The sequence below is a fragment of the Numenius arquata genome, chromosome 4 (genome assembly GCF_964106895.1).
Source record: "Numenius arquata chromosome 4, bNumArq3.hap1.1, whole genome shotgun sequence".
NCBI classification, from domain to species: domain Eukaryota; kingdom Metazoa; phylum Chordata; class Aves; order Charadriiformes; family Scolopacidae; genus Numenius; species Numenius arquata.
This window is the reverse complement of record NC_133579.1, coordinates 46626019-46646380: the sequence shown is the minus strand read 5'-3', so window position 1 is coordinate 46646380 and position 20362 is coordinate 46626019. Positions and strand designations below refer to the sequence as shown.

The 20362-nt window shown below is 38.4% G+C and overlaps 1 protein-coding gene across 2 annotated transcripts in view; it reads left to right on the top strand.

Moving 5' to 3' along the window:
• The window catches only part of CTNND2 (catenin delta 2), a 543425-nt gene that overhangs the window by 354276 nt on the left and 168787 nt on the right, over positions 1-20362 (top strand). For both annotated transcript variants that reach the window (XM_074146739.1, XM_074146740.1), the window contains one exon: positions 14537-14669. In XM_074146739.1, coding sequence (XP_074002840.1) covers positions 14537-14669 — 133 coding nt within the window. The remainder of the gene's footprint in view (positions 1-14536; positions 14670-20362) is intronic.

Below are 20362 nucleotides of genomic sequence, written 5' to 3'. Positions count from 1 at the left end.
GATATATGCTGACACCCAGTGCATCGCGGGCTTAGACAGCAGAAGAACAAGCTCAGTCAGAGGATTGCTGAGGGGAGGCAGAGCCTTTCCTCCAAAACTCCTTCTTCACATCAAGCACAGCAGCACTCGGGTGCCGTTGTCCACATTGGCCCATAGAAAACTAGTTTGGTGTTGTCAGCCCAAGTGATAGGGAATAAAGTGTCCGTAAGAGGCCCAGTTGCTACTAACTGGGATTCTCATTGCTAAGTCCTCACCAGCAAACCAAAGACTGAATGAGCCTGGAGACTGATCAGTCTTTTCACCTACAATGACTCTCTTTAGTGGCAATTGACTGGCGTGTAAGAGATGCAAGACCATATGCATTTGAAGGAAACTACTGCACTGAATGGGATAATGAGTAATCTGCTGGCTGCCCTTGGTGAGGGGGGTGAGACGCAGTGATGGGATGAAGGAGCTGCAAAGGAAGTGGGACCACTTCTAGTGAGGTGGCTGAGGGACATCTCAGGCCCTTTAAATGTTTTGCTTATCTTCTGCAAAAGCATCCTCAGGTGCTTGTGATAGTTCAGATAGTATTGAATTCGTATTCTGTTTTATGTGTACTATCTTGATGATATAATAGGTGTTTAATGCAGCTCTGCCTGTCTCCCTTTTTTATACTTGTCTAGAATATCCTTGGTATTTAAGACTAACCCTTATGTCAGCTTCTTTATTAAAGAATGTGCTGCAGAAATTATGCTAATTAAGCTGGAGTATAATTACGGGCTAGAAAGATTATTTCACAGTCAGAATTGAATTGTTGTAGATAAATGTGCATTAACTTAATAGTGTGCGGCTAATTAGTTTTGCTATTTACTCGTAGAAGTTAAAAAAAAAAAGATGTTATCCATTATACAAACGCTTGAGAAATGAATATATTGCAAAGCCAATGGGACATGTCTGAATCTGTCTTTAATTATTGTTTTGCTGGAATTTTTCAGTTTTCCTATTCTGAAATGACAATGGGTACAAGTAGCTAATTAACATACTTAACTATTTCTACTTAAAATATATATTGTGCGAGTAAAATGTACGATTGCCGATTTGACGGTTACGTATCTGTAATTCATACTAAAGTGATTACAACATCATATGTTTTAGATCTCACTTTGTAGCAAATGGAGGTAGGGACTTTTGTTTGTTGTGCATATCTGACTTTATTTTTCATGTTCGTCAGCAAGCTGAAATTTGTGTTCAGTATGTTTTAAGGGAGGAAGCACCTAAGCGCTTACACAGTGGACACATATATGCTAAAAAATGCTCAAAACGTTGCAGGGGCATAGTTGTGGTAAAATACTAAAAACCAAAGAAAGCTGAATTACTTTATTTCCCAAGTTCTGTCTGGATCCCCATCTGAAACAGTGTCTTCAGGAGTTTGCCAACAAACACATAATTTTGCAAGCTCCAAAAATACCCATGTTTGCTGTACTTCTCAGGCATTCATGAGTGTGAAAAGAAGGCTGTAAAACATTCTCCATAATGTAAATTAGTATCAGCTTCTGGGAAAATCTAATATAGCCATTTGATTTGTGCATGTAACATCATTTATAGAAATTCTTTATAAGCTGCCTGTGAGCGTAATATTTCGTCCCTGGACTTTGGAGTGAAAGAGACTCCAGTATAAATTAAAAGTAGTGGTTAAAAAGTGCCATGTCGAACTTAAGCGTGGTGTGCTCTGAGCTTCATCTGTGATGTAGCTGACAGAGCTTGCAGTATGATCAACTTTTTTTATGCTTAAATGAAAAAACGTAGAAGAGGGAGATATTTTTATGAAACAGAGACAAAATAATTTTGAAACTGATTTTTCCACTAATAAATAAATAACTCTAGATATAGTATCCTCTGTCGTGGCAGTTCCATGTCTTTTCCACACTGAGTTTTAATGAAACTGGATATCAGTTTCACTTTATCAGGTTATCGAGAACACAAGTTCCTATGTGAATTCATATTTGCCATGAGAAGAAAACTTATGAACAGCAGGTATTGACATGGACCAAAAAAAACTCTCAGAGTTTACCCACTCCCAGCCTCCCCTTACGCAAACAACACAGCTGAAAAATCTGTGAATTCAGTGTTTGAACTTCACTTGAATTTGCAACAGTAATTTGAAATACAAATTTCAAAATCATATAGATTTTGTCCTAAGATGACAAAAAAACATGACACTATGGATGTATAAGAAACACACTAATTCTGCTTGCAGACATCAGTATCTGTGAAAAAAGGAAAGGAAAAAAAATAATCAAAGTTTGCTTCAGTATCATGTATGACAGGCTCTTGATTGCCAGCCTAGACAGAGAGCTCTTGTGTCTGTTCTGTCCAAGCATGTTCGTGTCTTCCATAAAGCAGGTTATGCTGTCCAGCCTTGGTCTGAGCCTATCTCAGGGGAGGAGAGGGAAGGAAATAAATGGTTACCAGAACGGATTCGGGGTCTGTGAACGAGGGTTGATAAAGATGACTGGAACCACATGTCATTACACCTTTAATCAGTCTAGCAACTGAACCCACTATTTCTTTTTGGGAGCATTTTAGAGCAAAATCTAACTTCTTAAGTCTAGTCAAAAGCGACTGGATTTATATAGGGTACACGTGCTACATGAATTGCACAAACTACAGAATCAACGCTTAAGTCTTTAACCACAGTTTAAACTACTCTGAATTTTAAACATATCAGAAATTATTTTATAAACGACCCTGATATCAGTTCCTTAGTTGCATGTAACCATGATCTGAGCACAGGCACTGAAGCCTGAGGCAATCATTTATGTTAGAACTATAGGTTGTAAATACTGGATGCTTTTATAGTTGGAGTTGATGCTGTCAGCTGACCACTTTGGGGACAGTTTCAAAGTCGGAGGGAGTGGTGGTGTCCTTTTGGCTTAAATAAGAAAATGGAGGGAGGCAAGGGGAAGGTTACCCAAAATCTGAAAAGCATTTAGCTCTGAGGTGACAAAGGGAAAGGCACAATTCACAGTCTGTACTACTTGCAGTTGGCAGAATACTTTTCAGGATATCACACACCAGCTAAATTCTCGAACCAGTGAAGGTAAAGGGCACTGGAATTCAGTGTATCAGATAAAAAGTCCCACCCAGAACATGTTGCATGGAAATAAGTACCATACTAATGGTAACTAAGTACCATACAACTAACTCATCCTTCTTCTGTAGGTAGCTGTACTTCCACAGGCAGAGGAAAGATTTTTGATAGGTTGAGGCACATATTTTCCCTTAATATATTCTAGTTTCAAAGACCTCTTTGAGATATTGATTCTGATTTCTAAATGACAGATCCTTGGCAGTATTTCTCTCATTCGTTAATAAGGGCAATTGCCCTGAATCAATAGCATGATTATTTTCTGCAGTAGATTTATTATATATATAGTGTTTCACAGTTCAACTGGAAGCATTTCTGCAGAAGTGCTGTGCAGAACAATCTGCAGCCTCATTCTTTTTGTAAAGGATAGAAAATTCATGTCTCAGTTGTAACCTGGTAGGATGGCAACTAGGAGAGGAGCTGGTTTTTCCTGTTCAAAGGATGCTTTTCCGAGTTGCATTTTATTGAGGTAAAACTATCGAATATACATATGAGATGTCCATTTTATGTTTATTTAAAATCTACAGACTACTTCTGCCATAAATTCTGAGTATTGTCCATGTAAATTTTTTTTCTCCAATTTGGCTTTTGCTTTTGTTTTTTTTAGGTAAGACATGCTGTTCTTGGTCTGGCTTTGTTACTGACAGCAGCTGAGGGTTATGAATTTCCCTGATGTTGCTCTGATAGCACTGGTGGTACTTTCTGTTAGTCTTACCTGTCCACTGGTGAGCTTGTAATTCTTCTGCTGGCTTTTGTGTCATTGTGGAGACTCTGGGTTTTCCTGAGGCCCAAGCAGAGAACAGAAATGTTATCATACAAGAGACCCAGCCAGAAACCATCCTTTCTCCTTTTATTCCTCCCTGCAAGTGCAGAAGGACAGCCTTGTTTCCTGATTTAGTACTCTGAAAAGGGTGATACCTATTAGGTTTGTAGGTGCTTTGAATACATGATTTCTAATTGAAACATGATTTCTAACAAGAAACAGCGACAACAAAGCAGCACCCCTTCTGAACAGATATGTGTGGACAAATCTTTTTTTTTTTCTTTTTTTCATTTATAAACTGAAACTGTTGTTAGGGTCAACAAAATCTGAGATTGATTAAAATTTCTCTACATGAGGCCATCTGTAGCTCGAGCAACGTATGCTGCAGCATACGTGCCAAATAGCAGGAGACTGGCAATCAGAAATTGGCTTTGATGGCCCAGAAGGTCTCTTCTTGTCCTGCACTCCCCTAAAATACCGTCCAGATCCTCTGCATTTCTAAAATCTTGGAAACCTTTTGCAGCCAGCTAACAGTGAATCAGTGCATTCGGTGCAGAGTTGAAAACTAGGGCTGAGGATTTAATCGTTGGCTCTTCTAACTTTTGCCTATTTTTCTATTTTTCCCCTGTGAGAGAGGCACGTAGGCGCTGTCTCTCTTTATCCATGCCTGACATGAAGATGATGATAGCTATCTACTGCATTAGGAGAGTTCCCTAGAATTTCTACCATGCTTTGAAGTAGATGAAAGGCATGTGATGGGAAGTAGCAATAGTATTTGAGTGTCAGTACTCATTACTGGTGGATATTTTTCCTTCCATCCAACACCTTTCCATTTGAGCAATTTTTAATAATTTGACTCTTTTGTTATTGATCCCATTAACTTTCTGTCTCCTGAGTGTCATGTCAAGTATATCTTGCATCATTACATTGTTTTGGTGGTTATACATTGAGATACTTCAAGCTAGCATGCAGGAGACCAGTTTTTTTCATTCTTAATGAAAACTGAAATAAAGGAAGCAGAGAAAAGCCATTAGTCTGTATTTCGCTTTATCAAGAAGATCAAATTCAAGTGCATTTATAGAATTGTACAGCTTGCAAGTTTAATGAACAGAATTAGTTCCTCTGCTTTTCTGAAAGATAGGAGTCTAGCTGTAACAAAAGAGCAGTTTGTTGTTTGATTATTTTTTTTAATTCAGTATTAAGACATTTATGTGGGTTTTCCTTTTGGCATTCCAGACTTGGTGTTTTGAGTGTTTCAGGGCACATTCTGGGCCTTATCAACTTGTATGACGTTTGGAGTCACCTTTAAATTTTATTTGGTATTCATTATTTAAGCATCAAAAGATTGTCTACTTTGAAGAGTTTAGTGTGCTCAGAAAACCAGGGAGTACTGCAAAATGTTAGATAGATAAGAACGATGCCTGGGCGTGTATGTGTGGAGATAAAGTGAGAGTTGCTGCCACGCAGTGACAACGTAAGCCAATAATGCACTCAATGGAGTAATTGTGAAGGAATGAGATAGCACAAGTTATTTAGGAGTAATACTTTCTAATACTTCAGATGGTCACCCTTTCCTCACCCTCACCCCAGCTGTAAAAAGTATTTCTGCTTGTGCTGAACTGCATGCACTGCTGGCATTTCCTGTTGTCTGCTCTTTGTGCACACAGAAAATACCCAGTTTCTGGTTGTAGTGCTCCCTCTTTTCCCATGGCAAGTTACCCAGATGACCATCTGCCCATGCTTTTTATTTGCAGGTAGGAGAGAAACATCCAGTTTGATTGCTTTTTTATTTCCCCCAAACCTGAAAAAGCTTGAGTTTCCATCATCCCTGCTGGAGAAGGGTAGAAACATTTCTCATCTTACCACCCTGTGTCTCAGGAGATCTGCTGGGGCCAGAAGCTTGGTCAAGCAGGGAGCAACAGGGAGAGATGAGCCATGTGTTGTCACGTTGGTTATTGTGAAAGTCATTGTACTTAATAACATGACATTAAAAGCTTAGATTGGAGAGAGGTGGAGTGCCTCAAAACCTTTTGGGAACTCTTGTGGTGGTGGTTATTTCAAAAAATAATGTAGACACTCTGAGACTTTTCAGGGAGTATTGAGTGTGCCAACTTGCTCTCCTGCAGATGAGCATGGTTTGAATTAATATTGGTGCTGTTTGGCTAATGTTAAATTGTTCCTGCTGCTTTTTTGGTTTTGTTTGTTTGTTTGTTTTTTGTTTGTGGTTTTTTTTTTAATATAGCTGCAATAGTTAGGTGTCTTAATTTGTGCAGAAAGAAAATAAACATCTTCCTCCCTAAAGTGCTCTTCCCATTTCCCTAGGAAAATCAGGGGTTTGTGGAGTAAGATTTATTATTTGGAAAGCATATGTTTCCACATGGCCGGGTAGGAGCAGGATCTCAAAACTTTTTTTCCTCTGTTGTTGAAATACAGAAAGGTTTAGGAGCCACTGAATGGGAACACAGTAGTTCTAGAAGAGGAGACAATTTTGATTTACAGGTCTCCAGAGACAGAGAATCTATCAAACCTCAGAGAAAGGCATTAAAGTAAATAACTGTGTGTGACAAAGTAAGTCAATGACAGAGTCAAGGCTGGAATCCCTTAGGTCTCTCTACTGTTTTAATCTCCTGTCTACGTTTCCACCTCTCTGATCTATGAAGAAAGCATCTCCACATCTGTAACAGCTATTCTGCTGCTGAGCAGCATTTCACAATCTTCTGAAATCTCCCCTGTGAAGTGTGAGCTCCTGTACACGGACAGAAGGAAGCATAAGCTGATCTTTCAGGGAAGGGTTAACTTAGCATATTTTTACAGCTGCAATGTATTAAGCTACTGTAAGACCCTTCTGTAGTAGGGGTTCAGAAAAATGGTATTAGAGGGAGAAAGAAAATAAATTAGGCAGTTTAAAGACATCTTGATAGCTTACCTAATTTGCCTCTTACTCGCCTTTGCAGAAGCAGTCCCTGTATATGCAAATGCCTGCAGAGGAAGGGATAAAACAAGATTTTCAAGACTATTTCAGCTCAACAGCCCCCAAAGACAAATGCCACTTTCTAATAAAAAAAAACCAACCTAAACAAACAAAACACTAAACAAACCAAGTGGTACCAAATTTGCCACTGTACAAATCAGTTTTAGCCCTTTGCTGTATCAGAGAAGTGATTTTTTTGAAGTGTTGGATTAGCCCTGAGACCTCAGGTTTATTGTTCTGTTTAAGACCTGGGAAAAGCTGAGCATCTCCATTGCTGCTTGGCAGAGCTGGGCAGGAATCCTGCACACCTGCCACAGCACATTCTCCTTTGCACCTCATTAGCAGACACAAATACATCGTAAAAACCGCAGTTGTGATGAATCTATGTAAGCACTACTACATGGTGGTTCCAGTTTAGGCCACATGGAAGCGTAAACCAAGGAAAATGTCATAACCCAAGAGCAGCATCCAGGTTTTTAGCAGGATTGCCAAATGTTTGTACAGCTGGTTTACATTCAGTTGTGCTGAATTTGAAATCTAGGGAAGAGGTAAGCTACATGCTTAACTAAAAATGAAGTATCTATTGAAGTGCAGTGAAATGTTGTTGGCTGCTCATGTATTATACACTTAAATATTTAAATGATATATTGCCAGAATGAAAAGTATTGCCCATTTGCATCAGTGAAATTATTAATGTGGTAAAGCGGATCCAGGTATGGCAGATAGTACCCTAACATTGCATATAGTAACAGGTCTCAATATACCTGGGTAAGCAGATCCAGTGTGTTACTCAAATGAAAATCAGTAACTGTTGGACCAAGCATATCTTTCTAATGTTTGCCTGCTGAAGTGCTGACAAGCTCTGAAATCAACTTTTCCCATATGTCGTGTCCTTAGACTGTAGTGAAAAGCTTCCTCCTCTTTCTGATTCCTCTTGTACCGTTCGTGCAATTTTTTGCCTGCAAACCAAATTTACAGTTGTGCACTTTTTTACAATTCAAAAAGATTAAGCAACCCAGCAATGAAGATTTTATTGTCATCATTTTTCATGTTACAAAGCCACTTGGCAAGCATGCTGCTCTAGCAACAGCAGCTCTTCAGAAAGTGTTAAGAGCCCCATTAGAGGAAGAAGCAAATGGTGAAGATTTGGGAGATTCAGGAGTTGCATGTTTGATGAGATGTGTACATTTACTCTGCTTATGTGACATTGGATGTATTTGCATCAGTCATACGGAGCACCCCGCACCAGGCTGTCATTTTCAGGTTGGAATAAACAGTAACGTAGATGGATTTCTTTGTTTCATTAGAACTTACATTTTTATTCATAGAAGGTACATCTACGATGCCTTTTCTCTGTCCTTCTGGTGTTTCCAAATTTAGCCTAAAATATGTCAGATTATTTTGTTCCTAACTTTTCCAGTAGTCTGGGTTTGGTATATCTTTCTTGAAAGGACAAAACAGAAGTACAGGGAACGCTCTGCTGATGAGGGTTCATTGCTGCCCTAAGGGGTTTGTATTAGGCCCAAACCTGCTGTAACTACATCTTGTGGATATGTGTAGTTCGTACCAGTGTGAGGCTGAAGATGAAGGTGGTCTTGCTTGTTCTTGTACGCTTCTTTGGCCAAGTTTGACTAGAGACGATAATGTGGTGAAGGGTTTTGCAGGTTTTCCAAGCTGAGTGGAACAGAGATTGACATCTCTGTATTTTATTTCCTAAAACTGTCTGCTAAAGGTACCCAACATTCATGTGTTACATTTTCAAAGCAAATATAGTAGTTCTGCCTCCTCTCGAACCATGGCAGATCGTTCAGACCAGGCTGACAATCTGTGTATATGTATGTGCTTGCATATGGTGAAGCATGTTTAAAAAAGGGAAAATACTTAAGGAAATGTTCAAATTTAACTCCCAATAAATTAAGTGTAATAAGTATGTGTTCACTTTTGTTTGACCAACTGTCATAGAATTACAGAAAGAAAATGAGGAAATGAGCTGGTAGATGGCTTCTTCCTCTTTACATCACAATCCTTGTCCGTGGATTATGTTTAGGTATTTTTGATCTTTTCTACCAGCTTAACATCTTGTCTTTGCTCTTTTTAAATGTACTGAGATAAAGTCCTTGGAGAGAGATTCCTGTAGTATTGGTATATTCCCTTCCAAATATTTTTAATAGGAGTGAATTTCTCCCTTTAAACATGGGAGGTAGTTCTTTCTTTGATCTTCTCTTGGCTCTTGATTAGTTTGTCGTCTGTTTGATCCTGAGCTACATGTAGTTTGTTTTTTTCCTAGTAATACCAGAAAACCATTCTCAGAGCTCTCCTTTCAAAAATGAGGCAAAAGAGTTTTTCAGCCTTTATTTATTGAATTTTTGGGAGGAGGGGGGGAAAGGCAAACAGAAGGGTATATTGCTGTAGGCATAAGTTCAGCAAAAGTCTTGTAGGCTGGCATTAACAACACCACAATGTATATGAGTTAAAAATCTAGGAAAGATTATCCTTAACTCAGATTGTATTTTCTTTGCCTTTGAGCACCACTTCATGTATGAAAACCTCTCCTTTACCAGTCTAAGAGTGTCTCAAATATACGCACGTGGATTATTGCAGGCAGGCACATATGGACCAATCTTGTTTAAACACACAGTTTTGTAATAAATATATCTAAAAATTGTGCATTGTCTTTCTTTGATAAATGCTTGGTGGTAGTTCAGTCTTCGTCAAGCATATGGTTCTTTATTGCAGGCGTCTTCACAGCGCTGCCTTTGGGGAATGCTGCTGAGACAGGAATAGCCCTGGGTGTCAGTGCTTCCCTGTGCCAACTGCTTGATCAGTTGTGATCTGCTTTAATAATGTAAATCTGATATAGGAACCCAAGCTCTCGTGAGATTCACTGTGACCAGTGGATGGAGAGTAGACAGAGCCATCACACCTGCTTCTCCAATGTTGTGTGAAGTGATCGGTATCCTTAGTTACCAACTGGAGACCTATGCTTTTAAAAATTATTTCGTAGCCTTTTTAAAATCAATGCAGATATAGTTGTAACAGGAATTTTGGTTTTGCCTTTCTGTGTGTCATCAGCATTTGCAGTAGCAGAAAAAGAAAATTCTGGCATAATTCAAACAAATATTTAGACGCAGTATGTGCTCAGTGTTCAGCAGCACCTTTAAGTGATCCCACGTAGCAAGTGCACTCAGCTGTGTTACTAACAATCTCTCTTAAGTCTGCATCTCCTTTACTTTCTGACACATGTATGTGATATGACGGCAGGAGCAGGACTTGGTTTTGATACAATACTTGTTGTACCCAAGTCAGCCTGGATTTCTTGGTGCTACTGCTTCTGTTGCTCAGTTTCAGGGTTGTTGTGTCTCATGTCCAGCTCCTTGTTGATTCTCTCAGTTGTTCACAGATAAAATGTAGCCTATTGTGATAGTCTATGCATACATATTGCCAGCTTACATATAACTTGGCCTTCCCCTTTGAGTCCTTTTCCACCCCTGGAACAGTAGCCTGCTGTAATCCATAGAACATCTGCCTTAGTCACCATTTCAAGCTAAAACCTTCTGCGGGATTCAAAATGAGATCAATCCTACATTCCTAGAGCACAGTTTCTATCAAAGAAAGAAGATGGAACACCTTGGCATGCTTTGGTCAGTCTCCTCAGATGAGGACACTTCCTAGACACTTCTACAACCTGCTGAAATATTTGGAGTGCGCGGCAAGTGCTGCTTTCCAGCCAAAGCTGTGAGGTTCCTGCACAGCTGTGATTCTCTTGAGGAAAAGCCCATGCCACCACCTGCATAGCTTAGTGTTGGTATTCCAAGGGAAATGGAGGTACTCGCGGAAGATCTTGAAAGTACAGATGCTAGTTTATTCTTCATTTTTGGATCAACTACACAGATACTGTTTGATGTCATTCTCCAAACTGCATGCCATGTACCTCCTCAGATTTACTCCAGCCTTCTGGCTTGTTTCACCATCTGTGTGGATCGCCTCGCTCAGATTTTGTAAGCATGGGGATGTTAATAAAGGACACAGGCTTAGCTAGTGTTTGTTTAGGATATTCGCTACAGTTTCAGATTTTGCTTAATTGTACTTAATAATTTTACTGGGGATTGGATCCTCATGTGTTGCCAGTTTAACTAATTTCTATATGGCGCAATAACAGATGTTTCACAGAAATTGAGGTAGATTTGATTTTCGTTATCCTTCTCCCTTTCTTTAATCTGACCCTTATCTTCATCAAGTACTGACCCAACTACTTTTTGTTGGTAGACAGTAAAAGATATTTTGCTATCTAATTTCAATTACCTTTTCAAGGTGCAACCCAGTTTCTTCCAGCTCTTGACTTCTACAACATACCTTCCTTCCCTACTAGTTTTTTTTTCTTTTACTTTTTGTTTGGCTCTCTGTTTTAGTCATGTAGGTGTGCTTGGAGCCATGGCCTGAAAGTTCCTCCACATCTATGCAAAATGTTCCAGATAGTTTTGTACCAGTGTCTTCAAGAAATTCCAGTCCTCCTCTCTTCTCAAAACTTTTGCCAATTGACTTCATTAAATAGCCTTCCTAACTTCTCATAAATAAACCAAATAAAAAAAAAATCAAGTAAATATTGTTAATAGAGCTGTAAGCTTGCTGTTCTTAAAAGGAAATCCTCTCTTTCTCTAGCTTACTTTTTTTTCCACCTGTAAGAAACTTGTATAAAACAAATGAAAAATTTAAACCCCTGGAAACTATTCCTTCTTGCCCTGAAGGCTGCTAAAATTATCACAATTATTCAAGCAGCCTTAACTGTTGACAGAAGTTTTTGTTTGTTTTATATAGCTGCCGTATTTCATTTAGAAACTACTAAAAATATAATAATCTTGGAGACCATCTGCTTGAAATGACAGTGCAGACTGGGGCTACATTTTTAAACTTTTTTCCCTGCTTTGTTCATTATCTCTCCTAAAACTGGTTACATGACAAACTCAGTTTTCAGTGCTAAGGGTTTCTTTTCTGAATTAATTTTTTACTTATGTCCAATGTGCACAGAACCATTTCCAACAAGTATTCATACATCACTTGTTTGCTAACTTTTCTTCTGGGAGATTAGAGGGGAAAAGTAGGCACAGCCTTGTTTTCATATGTGAATGCCATGTCAAAACTGCAGGCTCATCAGAACAATTTACTGTACCTGTGATGAAGGAACCTTTTCCTTTTCCCCCCTCATTGCCTCTTCTGGCCTGGATTCCAGAACAAGAGGAAGAAGAACCTGAGCTGGTTGTCAGGCTCCACGGTGTACTACTGTACATAAGGGGCTTTTTGTTTATTTGTTTTCTGTTCAAGTAATACACATATTTTGAAGGAGAAAAATTCCTTTGGGAAAGAATTTGGTGATAAAAGTTCCAGCACTTTGAAGTATAATTATTTGGTGTAAAACAACTCATTTCAAATGTTCCCCCTCGTTGTCTTGTCATAAAAGCTGTTTTCTTCTGGTATTTTGTATCCTCTCCAAAATACCAACACTTGCACTTGGCATCTAGAATTGAAAATGAGAATAAATTAGAAGTGGAGATAGGATAATTAATTTGTCCTCAGTAAGGTTAGTGGGTTGGGGCTTTTTATTGTTATTTTTTATTTTTATTTAAAAATAATTTCTGGAAGATGTCTTAGGTTGGCTGAGAGCCATGTATATAGGAGGTGGGTCTAATGTGTTTGCAGAACCTGTGAATGTGTGTTAACATGGTTAACGATAAGAAAGGAAGCATAAGAGGAAGCTAACACATCAAGTAACATTGTTTCTGTCTCCTCTGCCGATTTATGATTTGTTTATGGGTTTGTACTACCCAATCTTAAACAGAAATAAGTGCTTAACCAAAGAATCACTTCCTTTTCACTTGTTAACACAGTCATAGTAAGCTGGTAAGCACAGAAAATGTGTTTGCCATCTTCAGCTGCTAAAGTTTCTAGCCTTCCCTGATATCTTTTACAATGTTGCCTGAATTTTCCAAATATGAATTCAATGTTAAGATCTTTCTGAACATATGCAAAAGGTCTTCCCAACAGTCTATGTCATCTCAAGATTCATTGAAAAAGTCCATGTGATTTATTATTTCATCTTCATGGTTTCCTTGTATTAAACATTTAATGTGAAATTCAATATTCATGAATTAACATCTGTTTTGTTAGAAGAGAAATAGCCAATGAAATTGAGTGTATTTTTTTTATATCTCCCATTTATATTCTGAATCTTCATAAAGATACAACTTAATGACAGCTCTTAATCTGGCAAACAGCCTGTATGAGAAGAGAACAGACAATACCTCTGTTGTGTAATAATTCATTATTATTGTAAAATGAGTCTTGTTTCAATGAAGTGTCTTGGAGAACTGTTGTATTTTAAGTGTGATGCCTGATTTTAGCTGAGACAGACTGCAGAGCTACTGTAAGCATTACTCAAACACAGGTGAATTCTCCCAGTGACGTTGTTAGGTCCCAGTCCAATTGGTCCAGGAGGGGGTCTGTCGGGTCTCACATCCAGTTTCTCACAGATGTACATACACTTGGCCTCAGTGCAGCAGAATCCCCATAATTTGGGAAGGAAACTAATGATCAGGAATATTTTTTCAAATGTTATAGCTGGACTCTGCAACAGCTCTTGTTGGGCTCCCAGCTGATCGTGGTAACTGCTACAGAGAACATACAGCATTTTTCACAAGTCACCTCTTTCCCCGGTTTTCCCTCTATCACTTTGTACATGTAGCATTAGATGGAAGATGGTGAAAATATTTTTATGGCACAAAAAATTAGGTCTTAGGGAAAAGCCACGTGAGAATTAAGTATCTCCTGCAGAGTGGCTGTGTGCATGCCTGGCTCTTGGGAGTCCAAAGCCATTTCCATGAATGATTTTGCCATTAAACGTGAAGGGGGGAAAATTTACCTGAAGTGACAGTTTAAGTTCAGTTCTGGAAGCCACAGAATACCTGCTGAGATTTGTTCAACACACTTAGATTCAGTTGTTTCATTTGATGCTAATGGTGTTTCATGCTTTGTTGGATTAAAGAAAAGTGCAAAGACCTTTGTGTTTCCCTATCTGCTTTAGCATGAGTACTAAGAATGAAGATATAAAAGTAATCCAATGTGTGTGTATTGTGTAATTGTAAAATTACAGAATCACAGAAGGGCTGATGTTGGAAGGGACCTCTGGAGGTTGTCTGGTCCAACCCCCTGCTCAAGCAGGGCCAGAACTGTATAATAGTTTTACATTGAGTATGGACCATATCTGGAAAAAATAAACCAAAAGACAAAATAGGTCATTGCTTTCTATATAAGATGGCAATTTATATCAAATAAAGATTGCAGAAAGTAAAAAGGACTTTTTCACAAACTAGTATTTCATAGCAAACCATGTGTGGTTCTGATTCTCCCCTCCACATTTTAATTTTAATAGAGAATATGTAATAGTATGACCGTGTATCTTCTTTCTTTTCTTATATTAAGATTTCATATAGTCATTTTTATTTAAGAAACTTAAGCAGTTAGAGAGCTAATTCCATAAAGTTATTTACTCTAATTATACTTCATATAACCTTTTTTTTTTCTTTTGCAGAGAAGTACAATTTAAAATGAAAAAGTGTTGCCACATTTATCCACTAGTAACAGAATTTTTGATGAATCTTTTTTGTTTCTTTTCGCACAGAGAGTTTGGATGGCGAGATCCAGAGCTTCCAGAAGTTATACAGATGTTACAGCATCAATTTCCCTCAGTACAGTCCAATGCTGCAGCCTACTTACAACACCTCTGTTTCGGAGACAATAAAATAAAAGCAGAGGTAAGATTTATAAATCCTTTTTTCAACGGTGATGCTGTCTGACACTTATCACCACTGGTTATTTATATGTACTTTAAAAAGAGTTCCAAAAGAAATTGTGTATATGTCTGGACCCATTTTACTCAAGCTTCCACTTAAGTCATTTGTTACAATTAGAGAAAGTAAAAAAATGCATAAAATATTATTGTCACTCATTTTTTTTTGTTTGGTTTTGAACACTTTGATCAATTGCATACCATTTAAATAGTGTAGCAGTAGCTGTTCAGGAAACAGCTAGTCGTGTAGTCTTGATCCCACTGGAGCATATGGGCACTTCCTTAGGATTTTCAAAGAGAGATGTTTAGACACTAAATACAAACACAGAAAATTAAGCAAAAGGATTCTGAATCAAAGCCTGCTTTAATGTATAGTTGTGTGAATAGAGTTTGATTTCACTGGATTTGCAAGTTGAACTGTGATTGTTGGTCCACGATCTTGAAATTCAGTGCAGATTGTATCTAAAATGTAATTCAAAGAGCAATATAGACTTTGTTCTGAACCTGTAGCTGATCGGTACTTCTTGCTTGCTTGTTCCCTGTGGTTAATGGGACCAGTTCAGCTTTTGGCACAAGTTAAAACAGAAGGAAGGCAGCTCTGAGGAATCTGACAAACACACAGGAGTCAATTAAAATTGAATGAGTGAAGCTGTTACTAGCCCCAGCTGCCTCCCCTGGCCCTCTCAGAGATACTGCTAATCAGGGACATGTGCTGTGCACATAAATCTGTGCCTGTGCTGGCATCTTTTAGCCTGGCATGTAAAGGTAAACTGAGATCAGGATCTGCTATTGCTTATTTGTCAGAACTGTGCAGTGATGCTGGCTTGCTAGTGCTTCATTATCCTTGCCCTCAGCACATACCGCTCCGTGGGTCTACCCAGCTATAGCAGCTTTCCCTTCTAGGCTTTTTCGTGCTGAGGAAATTCCCGAGTGAGTAAGTGTGTGGTTTGCTGGCACTGGCAGAACTGCACTGGTTGCATACATCATCCCAAACATCTTAGAAATAATAATAAAAAAATATTTACGTGAATGTTAAAATGAAGAATGGTTGTGCACTGGGAAAGAGAACTCTGTTACAGGTATTGCTGGAAATTTTAACTGCACAGTCTCCCCGTACTCTCTTCTCATCCTTATTCACAAATTAGTTTTTCAGTAAAAGAATTGATTAATCTCTGAGAAAGGCAGTTAAATGATTAGGGCAATTTATTCATTGTACAATCTGTGCTTCCTCCTGTTAGCCATAGATTGAGAGCCCTTAGGTAGCTATCACATTTGATGGAAGAAGATGGTTTGATTTTTGTTGCTAACCATTTAGGGAAAAAGAAGACAGATTGTTGTTGATCTAACCCATCCCGCTAGGACATCAGCTTTCATAAGCTTCAGGCTCACGAGCTGGAAGGGTGAAGGTAGGTATATAAAAGAGTAGAGCACTGGGTACCTCTCTCAGCTTCTCCTCTGAAAAAGGATAACTGATAAAATGAGAATTTCCCCCTTCTTTTGTTATTATTCAGGGCTTTGGTATATTCCTCACTCCATAATATGTAAACTGTCTTTGGAAACAAGCCAAAATACATTTTTTTTAAACAGTCCACCTTAAAATATACTTTCAAAATTCTGGTACTGTGGATATTTCTAAGGCAGCAAATAATGAGATGCATTGTGCACTTTTCTAATGCTTTGTGAAGGTTTTTAGATTAAAGCATCCAACGTTAGCAAACTATTTTATCTTTATCTATCTATTTACCAACCTATAGTATGTAATGATAGGTCCTGGTGTGTTTACAGCATGATTCAGCAGAGCACTTAAACAGTTTCTGTGTTTGTTTATTGGAATCAGGATCTACCCAAAGGGCTCGGTAGTGTGCTTAGGGTCTGCTTGTGCTCTCCACTGAATAAGAATTTATTGAGGAACCTTTTATGTGAGAAGTTCAAAATCCTATCTTTAAGAAGATATCACAGCAGATATTGCAGATTTTTACTAGGCTTATGCCTGGCCAGAAGAAATTGAGTGGTGCCATTAAACCTTCCTGAGACAACTCACGTGCTAACTGTTAAGGATGTGTCTGAATTATGAGTTGAAGTAATACCTAAATAATAGGAACTGATATCAAAGTTCATCCTTCTGTGAAGTATTTGTGTTGCAGTTGTGTGTTGTGGCCAGCTTTCCTCTGTCTGAGAAAAACCACCGTTAATATCCCATTCCTTCTTCATGGAAAGCAGGGCACTAGTCTGGCTGCACGCAGTCACAGGGAAACACGCCAGCTCAGACACAAGGTGCAGGGAAAAGAAACACCAGGACACATCCTAATTTTTATTTTCCTTGCAACTCCTTGTCAAATTAGTGATTATGAATTTTGGAAGTCCAGGTGTAAGTTTGAGATCACAAAGCCAAAAAATTCCAATTCTTTTGAAGCACAGAAAACTGTGCTCTATTACCAAACGCCTACCTTCAACATAGCAAATGGCTTGGACTAAAGAAGGAAAACTGTCTTGGTGGTCTTTCAGACCCTGGAGACAGGACAAACATAGGAATGTGTAAGTTGAGAAAACTGCTGATATTTTGTATGCCTGACAGGCACTGAGGAAAAAGCAAATTGAATTAACTGTATAATTTATTAAGTGTTTATGTGTAACATGCACTTGAACATGCACACACAGAGAATGAATATTATTATGCAACAACTTAGTTTATTTACTGGTTGCATTGAATTTGAAATGTAACGCAGTTGGTAAAGTTTCAGCTCTGGAGTTATCTGACAGAAAAAATATAATGTTCATTTACCTTTATCACTAATGAGCATCAAATTGTCACACTGCAATTAATGGCTATTTTATACAGAGTTTCTGGAAATAACTGTCTTGAAATACTATTTTTGATTCTTTTAAGCATGATTTATACTGTATTGCCTATCAAAAAGGTGACTAGTGATCTCTCCTCTGCACCTGACCATTCTCTTAATCTTCCAGTTTTGTTTTTTGTATAGTGGTAAACTTGTCCTACTCTCATAAGAGTTTAGTGCAATTTGTGTAAAATTTCTCCTCTTGTACTTGGTAGGCTGAGGCCTTTATATTCCTTTTGAGTAGAACAGTGTCAACTAAAATTTAGGCATAAATTGGGAACAGCAGCTATGATTATATGCATTTCTCAGATTCCTAACGCCTTTTATGGTTTTACCATTACATTTTTGTCTTCTAAAATATTTTAATTTCTGTGGCTGAAGTGTGGAACACTAGGCCTTGCTTCCTGTATCCCCTCCAAGAAAAGTGGAAATACTTTATAGAAGACAACTGCGAAAAAGAAATTAAAAAAGGTTTGAAATACAGCTAGGGAAATGAGAAACTTTTTTTTCCTTTCATGACCATATTCTTTATGGTAGGTGTTATTTCTAAAACATGTGTTGATCACAGGTGTACTTCTGAATTTGATGATATCACTCTACATGTACGTTTATTGCTACATGACCTTAAATGCCCTGCTAAGCCTTTTATGTAGTGATTCTTTCAGACCCATGACGTCTGCAAATGCCCTTCTCTAGTTTAAAGGACTTTCAAACAAAGCTGGTAACTGTTTATGTGAAGATGCTCCTGGCTGGCTACTAAGGTGTCAGAAGTCAATTACCTTTTCACAAAAAACAAATGCTGGAGTGAGTTGTTTTACATTTCTGATAGAATTTTTATTTTTCCCCTTTCAACCCTGAACATACCAACACAGCGATAGGTAAATGTGATAAACACTGACCATTGATAAAGACGGTGGTGTTATTTCTTGCAGATGCTGCTGCTTTTATGCTGCTCAGAACTGTTCAGTGCTAGTCTTTGTTTAAAAGTATGATTGTAACTGCTGCTCTTAGCTGAAAGTTTTCTGCAAGTGCTACTTCTGGGCTTCCTTAAGTATAGCTGACTGCAAGGCAGGCACTACATCTGCCGTCAGTAGCACTTTTCATTCTCTACCTTTATTCCCGGTGCTTGGTGCTTAGGTGGTCCAGCAGACATTAGAATGGATTGGACTGCTTTTGGTAATGTTTGATAGTTGGATTTTTCATCTCCTGTTGAGCAGTGACCAATCCTCACTGAAGGTCTCACATATGTGAAAGGGGACAGAGGGAGGCAGAAGGCTAAAGGTTGTAAAAATTACCAGACAGCCATTACAATTAGGCATCATAATTCTGAAATCCAAAATCTCAGAACACTTCAGCGATTTATTATATAAATTATTTTTTCATTAGTGACAGTGAAGAATGCAACTAAAAGGCAAAAGGAAAGGAGGAAAGAAGTTTTGATCAGATATTTGAAGGCAAATGAAAAGTTGATCAGGCAGAAGAGCACAAGAAGGCCCTTTCAGATGGCATTTTCTCCTTAGGAGAGTGCTCTTACACCAACAATGGTGAGATTGTGCACAGAGCCAGAGTAGCTGGTCCTGGGTGCCAAGAAGGAACAGGCAGGGGATATAGGAAAAGAGAAGCGTTTTAAAATAGTCAGCAGAGAACATTTCTTTAAAAGAGCACATTCTATTAAACACAGGACTCATTCTTCCACAGCAATTTTTCTTCCTATAATGACAGCTTACTCTTTTGTATGAGGTCACCATATGAAAGGATTGAATTGTGCAGTTTCACACGCCAACACCATTTTGCTCTCATGGAAAATGGCAGCCTGCCATCAGCTGCAAAGGTGTAACAGGTCACTTGGGGTTTTTGGCACCAATGACTCCTTTCTGCAAGCTAGGAAATTAATTTTTGCCATCAAAGCCACAGCACTTGAGGTTCTCATCTCAGGAAAATTGTGCAAAGATGCCAAATAAAAGAACAGTAACTACTGAACTGTCCTGCCTGAAGCCTTCGCTTGCATCCTTAATAAACCTCGCTGGATCAGACAGTTTCCTCTTTATCATGGGGAGCATTTCCACATACTCATTGCACACAGTCTTACAGGAAAAGTACCGGTCCGGATGTTACTGCATGGTGTTCTAAAAAAATCAGTGATTGCATGCTGAAAGTATTTTCCAAACTTGCTCAAAACCATCATTCACATTCATTCTGTCATTAATCGTAAAAGTTTTTCTGCATCTTCTTCTGTGAGTACTTCAGAATGTGCTCAGAACCCTTTCAACACGATGCCACTACTCTTTTGTATGTCAGGCAGCATGCGTAGACTATACTAACCTCTTGTTTATTGTCATTATTTTTTATATTTATGTTGCTCTTTATTATTATTAATGAGGGCTTGTTGAATATACATCTTTCTTTCCGATTCTCTATCCTGTTAAGTGTGTGATAGGCCATCTGATTGCAATGGAAAGGAAACATGAACCATATAAGACAAAATATCTCATATGATGTAAGTTATTGTCATTTTCCAGGATACATTTTTTCTCACCTCTATCTCTTTTACATCTATAATCCACATAACTGCAGTGTTGTAGTAACTTTGATGTTATCCATAGTACTGCTAGATCCATGATGGTTATGTACGCACCTTGATGATCCATCAAGGTTATGTACGCACCTGTTTCTAGCATGGCTTTGTCCCAAGGAATACTTACAGTTACTATGGGGTGATGGACAAACAGTCCATCATGTTGCTTTTACACCTTCTAGCTAATGCTGACAGAATTCTTCAATCCATAACATTTGAAAGACCCAGAAAGGGGGTTGGAAG